Source organism: Cydia pomonella, chromosome 15 (genome assembly GCF_033807575.1).
Source record: "Cydia pomonella isolate Wapato2018A chromosome 15, ilCydPomo1, whole genome shotgun sequence".
Taxonomy (NCBI): Eukaryota; Metazoa; Arthropoda; class Insecta; order Lepidoptera; family Tortricidae; genus Cydia; species Cydia pomonella.
The window spans coordinates 6,922,489-6,928,820 of record NC_084717.1 but is presented as its reverse complement, the minus strand read 5'-3'; the positions used below and the strand labels follow the sequence as shown (position 1 = coordinate 6,928,820).

At 39.3% G+C, this 6,332-nt stretch overlaps 1 protein-coding gene across 1 annotated transcript; it reads left to right on the top strand.

The window, feature by feature from the left end:
- The first annotated feature begins 521 nt into the window (after positions 1–521).
- Positions 522–1,660, top strand: LOC133525672 (cuticle protein 3). The gene has a single exon (XM_061862008.1). The coding sequence runs from the start codon at positions 569–571 to the stop codon at positions 1,394–1,396; it is 828 nt and encodes a 275-aa protein (XP_061717992.1). The 5' UTR covers positions 522–568; the 3' UTR covers positions 1,397–1,660.
- Positions 1,661–6,332: the final 4,672 nt, after the last annotated feature.

The window sequence follows — 6,332 nt, the reverse complement described above, 5'->3', positions numbered from 1 at the left end:
GCTAACCTAGAACAAAGCACTATTTATAATTACACATCAACGTCAACTTACTAAGCAGTTTTACGCAAACCCGACAAGACGCTGTGTGGGAACCTGCATTAATTTCTACAATAAATTCACAAAGGCGTTTTGGTACAAAAAATTAATTAACACGATAATTAGATGATCAAATCTCTAAAAGTGATCTTTATAAATTATATGAACACGATCAAATTACAAAACGACATGAATATGTTTAAAAGACCACAAGGGTCGTATAAAGGAACCAGTATTTTATATAAAATAATTATGCGCATCGAAAAATAGATCAACCAGTTGACATTTAACGGAGGTCGTTTTTTCCTCTAGGACGACACAGGCGATCTTCGCCTTAATGTCACTTCCCTGATGTGTCCACGCATGCATCGGATGCGGGCGGGAGCTATGAACGCGCGAGATTTTCGCGGTCGCACCCGTAGGCCCTTCCAATACGCGTCAAGGCCTCCGCTGCTCGTATAAAACGAGTTCACCCGCCCGCAACGACATATTAAGTTACTTTCACGCGGGCAGTGCACATTTTGATCGCAAAATGTACAGGCTCGTGGTATTCGCCTTTGTGCTCGCGTTCGCGACGTGCCAGGAACAACAAGGCAGACGTGTCCCCAAATACGCAGGAGATCCGAAAACCGCCGCCATCGTCCAGGAAGCTCGCTACCTCAGCGGCAATGGAGCATTCGGAGCCGCATACCAGCAAGAAGATGGAATTGACTTCAAAGAAGAAACAGATGCCGATGGCAACAGGAGAGGCAGTTACTCATACATCGATCCTAGCGGTCAAAGGAAAACAGTGAACTACGTCGCCGGGAAAAACGGATTCCAAGCCAGCGGAGACCATATTCCTACCGCACCTCTGCCTGTCGCCCCCACGCCAGCCTACCAGCCTGACCCGAGGTACAATCCTCCAGATTACAAAGCGCCCCAGTACAGTGCTCCCCAGCAGTACACAGCTCCCGCTCCTCAGCGCAATTACGGTGGCAAGCCGAATGAAGACGATGGGCAATACCACCCGGAGTTGTACGAGCAAGAAAACTACGTAGCACCTCAACCTCAGTACCAGCCGCAACCTCAGCCCCAATACAAGGCGCAGTACCAGGCTCAGCCTCAGCCGCAGTACCAGGCTCAGCCTCAGCCGCAGTACCAACCTAACAACATCTACCCTGGAGTGCAGCAGGCTCAGTACAGTGGTCTGAACACGCAGACCTACCAGCCTGCTCAACAGTATCAGCCCCAACCTCAACAAGCTCCTCAGCAGTATTATGACCAAACGACGCCACAGCCAAGCCGCTTCTTCCCCCCAGGAAAGTTCAGCCTAAACAGAGCGCCTGACGGCTACACGTACTCTTTCCACAAAGTATAAATCTAAACTATAAAGGGCTCAGGCGATTTGTTAAGGCCGAGACACGTAAAAAGCATGCATCAATTAGCAACTCGCCGAGTCATCGAAGGGCCCGCACTCGGCCGCTTCGAAAGCATTTCTTAATTGTTGTTTGCTGTGATATTGTGTGTTAATGGACAGGTATAAATATGTTGATTGTTGTTGTTACTTGTGGAAGAGGGTTTGATTGGAATGAGCGTCGTCAATACTGGACATGTAAATAAACGTAGATTTTCTTAAGTAAAACTGATTTTTCTTCCCCTAAACAGATATGTAATAATGACAAAATTTGATTGACCTTATTTTGGTTTTTCTAATTTCAACCGGAATTGCGTAATTTTTTACGAATAAATAAACAAAGAAGATGAATATTATAACATGTTTTGACCTGGAAATTGAGAGATATTTTTTCTCAATTAGTTTTGTAAGTTATTATCTATAAATAGATATGAAAGATCATGTCAAAGCGGTTTTAGTTTCTCAATTAAGTTTCCCTGCATCGCGTTGCATCCTAAACAAAATTAAAGCACACGTTTTCAACGACCTTCATTGCAACTAAACTCCCAAAAACTGTTATTAAATTTGCTATGCTTGCACACTTAAATGTTACCTGATAATTGCACGAGTTCACTTCCTGATAGCCAAGGCTCGTGGGTGCGACCGCGTCCGCATTGCTCCCACAAATTGCCGCAAGCACGCGTCAGATCTATTCGAGGCTTTCCAACTGATATAGCCAATATATTACTTGCTCCTATCTCTCTCTTACCATTAGTACGTAAAAGAGACACGCGTTATCGCAGTACCTAAAGTTCGAACACAGGGCCAACTAGATCACCTTACTTAACACAAGGATATTTTACGAACCGGTCCCGACCACGCCTAGCTTTCCATTTACCCGCCAGTATTGGGTCACGTGTACCGACAATAAAACTTACAACGAACTATTGTAATTATAAATTTTATTTGCTACCCGAATGGAGGTCGACCGGGTAAAATAACTGATTACAGAGATACGGGTGACCATTTAATTTGACCTGTGGTTATCAAAATGTACAAACCGCAACAGGAAAACAGCCCATATTCAGTTAATAATCTTACTACTAATATAGGTTTCTACTTTCGATATATGTAATATATATATATATATATATATGTATATGTATATGGATGCTCTTAATTTGACATTGCTAATGTGTTTAAGAAAATCACCGCTTCTAAACCTCTATAATAGGTTTATTTTCAAGTAAATAGATCAAAAAGGTTAAGGACAAAAGTAATCTAGATTAAATCTCCATTCTATAGAAAAGTTTACACTGTTTTGCAACGTAATAGCAGTTATTGTTTTGTAAAGCAATAAGAAAACGAAATGATGTTATTGTTCGTTTCGACATGTGATTGTTTCTGTCTAACTTTAACGGTAACAGATCGATTTGTAGAGCGGCCGTTGCTTAATCCGCCGTCTATGGTAATAATCCACAAACTTAGAAAGCGACAGTAAACGTCAAGTTCCTATGAGAAAAATATGACGTTTATAGAGGCATTGCCACACTTATTGCTGCAACGTCTATAGGCATGATGACACATGTTGAATTTCATAACGAAAACTAGTGAAATAAATAGCAAATGAGCAATTTATTGCAATAATATGGATATTCAAATATTACCTACGATGGAAATGCTAAAAAATGCAGGGCCTAAAAGTTTAAAAATTAAGGTTTTTTTTTTTAACTTTCAAAACGTAATTCGATTCCTTACATTTTATTAAAAAAAAGATTGTATAGCAACTATTTATTACTATATTACCGAGATAATCGCATTTTTCTTGATTTCCATACTTCAATATGGGCTCTCAGTGACCTCGACGCCGCCTTAAAATTCGCAATACTTATATTCGTCTTAGAATAAACATAAACTGTACTAAAAATCAAAGCACAAGTTATATTTAATAGTCGCTGGTCAGATTGAGGAGTACAGCCCTTGTCCTGTTACAGGCGCCACCCGGTATAGGGGCCTATGATGTTTCTATCGTATGCACGTATGTATGTGAGCCATTTTTATGGTTCCGTACCACGAAAGGAAAAAACAAAACCCTTATAGGATCACTTTGTTGTCCGTCCGTCCGTCTGTCTGTCTATCAAGACCCTTTTTCTCAGGAACGCGTAGAGGTATCAAGCTCGAATTTATATCAAATACTCAGGTCTACTGTCCCTTGGAGATGGGAAAAAATCAAACTTCTAAGCTAACGCAATCAAAAGATACAGCCGTTTATGCGGAAAATTTCCGCAAATTTACGACACTCGCAAGGGAATCAAAACATACAGGGTACTTCCCGTGAACTCAGAATCTTGAAATTTGGTACGAAGCAATGTCTTATAGCACAGATAAAGGTAAAATTACGAAAACTGTAAATTTTTAGTTACATCATATATTAAAAATATTTTTAATAATTGATATGACTCGATTGTCATGATGGGTGAACTTTTACTTATATACCTTCAGGTTTGTACGGAAAAGAGCTCTTGATTTTAAGTAACATTAACATATACAAAAAAATTTGCCCTCTTATTGTAATGGTGCTCCCACATAGGCTGTTATAAAATGTTATATAACATCGTGTGACAGGAACAGCATCATAGTCTTGACAGTGTTTTTACTTATGTTGTCCTTGTCACACTAGACCGCGGCACATTAGCATATATCTTCAGTCATTGCCTCCTGGCTGATACTTTGTCAGATGATAGTTTAGATGATATCCTGAATAAATAAATAAATAATCAGCCGATTATATCGCGGTAGAAAGACCGTCAGTTCTTCACATCTGTATCAAGTATAATACGGGAGGCGATGACTAAATTTTTCTAATGTGTTTCGTTGGCTGCCTATCCTCAACCTACCAACGGCCGCTCCGTTAGCGTTAGCTGACGTCCACGAGGGTTCATAATACATAGCCGTTAACCACTATACGAGTTACTGCCCGGGAGGCGATTGGTCATCGATATAATGTTCCTGGCTCGCGCTCTACACGCTGTTATATAACATTTTATAACCGCTTGGTCATGGAAATATGTTCCTGGCTCGCGGTCTACACGCTGTTATATATTTTATAACAGCTTGGTCATGGAAATATGTTCCTGGCTCGCGCTCTACACGCTGTTATATAACATTTTATAACCGCTTGGTCATGGAAATATGTTCCTGGCTCGCGCTCTACACGCTGTTATATAACATTTTATAACAGCTTGGTCATGGAAATATGTTCCTGGCTCGCGCTCTACACGCTGTTATATAACATTTTATAGCAGCTTACGTGGCAACACCCTAACTAGCAATCAAGTGAGAGAGCATTGCATGACACAATAAACGATAAACTGGCCAAATTAGAATAATCATGGTCATAACACATCACTCCTAGTTATAATTGCGTTACTTAATTAATCTAACGCATAATCAAGATGATTATGTGCGCCACATACCGAGACTATTAAACCATAGTAATTAACCGTTTTGCTTGTTAGGTAGCTTTAGTCATAGAGAAATAAGTAAGTATAGAGTGCTCACTCCATACATCAGTTTTCTTACCAAAACGCTTATTATTTTCGTAGTCGACATCTAACATCAAGGAGAGGATTTATTAGTACCGCTACTTGACACTAGATGTCACAAGTGTCGCGACTGACGAAAAGTGTATTGCTCAACAATTTACAACTAATATTACAAGCAGAAGGAGTTAAAAATCGAGTTCCGGTTAATGCAATTAAATATTAGCTGAAAATGGTTGAGCATTACACTTATCGTTCGTCGCGAGTTTGCGACATCTATTGTCAAGTAGCAGTACTGATAAATCCGGTACTTGACGTTAGATGTCGACCAGGAATATAATAAGCGTTTTGGTAAGAAAAGTGATGTATGGAGTGAGCACTCTATGCTTACGTATTTCTCTATGCTTTAGTTACTGTTAAAAACATTTGGTTAAATAATTAATTAGGTACTTAAAGTTATAAGGTGAAAATGTGCAACTAGTTATGACCTTGTTCTAAATGAACTGATTACCATCTGGGTCAAAAACAAACGATTTCATGGCACAGCCAGCATCAATAGTAGCGGATTTAATAATTCCAAACGTGTTTGCCATCCCCTAATAGTTGTGTAAATTGTGTTTTTTTTATATTATAGTATCGTCAGCAATCGAGCAGACGAGCCACCAGATGGGAAGTGGTCATCGTCGCCCATGGACATCAGCACTACTACTGCCTACATCACCTATGAGGAAGTTATTATATTTCAAAATTTTATATATGCTAAAAAAATTATCTAAAAAAACATAGTGTCCTAGAACATAAAAGTGTCCATCTCTCCTAGCAGGGAAGAAAAAGCCCTTTTCCGAATTGGTGAAAAAAATATTTTCTATGCTCGATATAATACACTTTATTGTACGTCAAACTAACTGACAATTGTATTACCGGTTGCCACTCCATAACGACTAACTCGACATGGTGGCATTGGAAAATATTTTAGAAGAGAAATCACATTTGTTATTTGAGATGCTCGGAGTTACTACATACCTATTTGGCAAAAATGTTTGAAGTTGACTGCATTTTCGACGCAGCTGGGACATTAGACTGCGTACGAGAGAATGTAATGTTGTAGGTCAGTTTATTTTATTCTACAAACTACAAAACTACTATATATCTTATAAAATATAAAATAATGTATGATATAATATTATACAGAACAATTTTATTATTACCTATATTTTTTGCGTGGTATTAAGAAAGGGTGCAAAACATACATAGGGCTGATTTAGACGGCACGCGAACTCGCATGCGATTTTAGTTACATTGCGGACTATTGAGGTTACAACTAATTCGGCCAACCGGTCAAATGCCGCAATGTAATGAAACTCGCATGCAAGTTCTCG

Coding starts and splice junctions, on each gene's coding strand:
- LOC133525672 (XM_061862008.1), top strand. CDS start 569: ATGTACAGGCTCGTGGTATTCGCCTTTGTGCTCGCGTTCGCGACGTGC.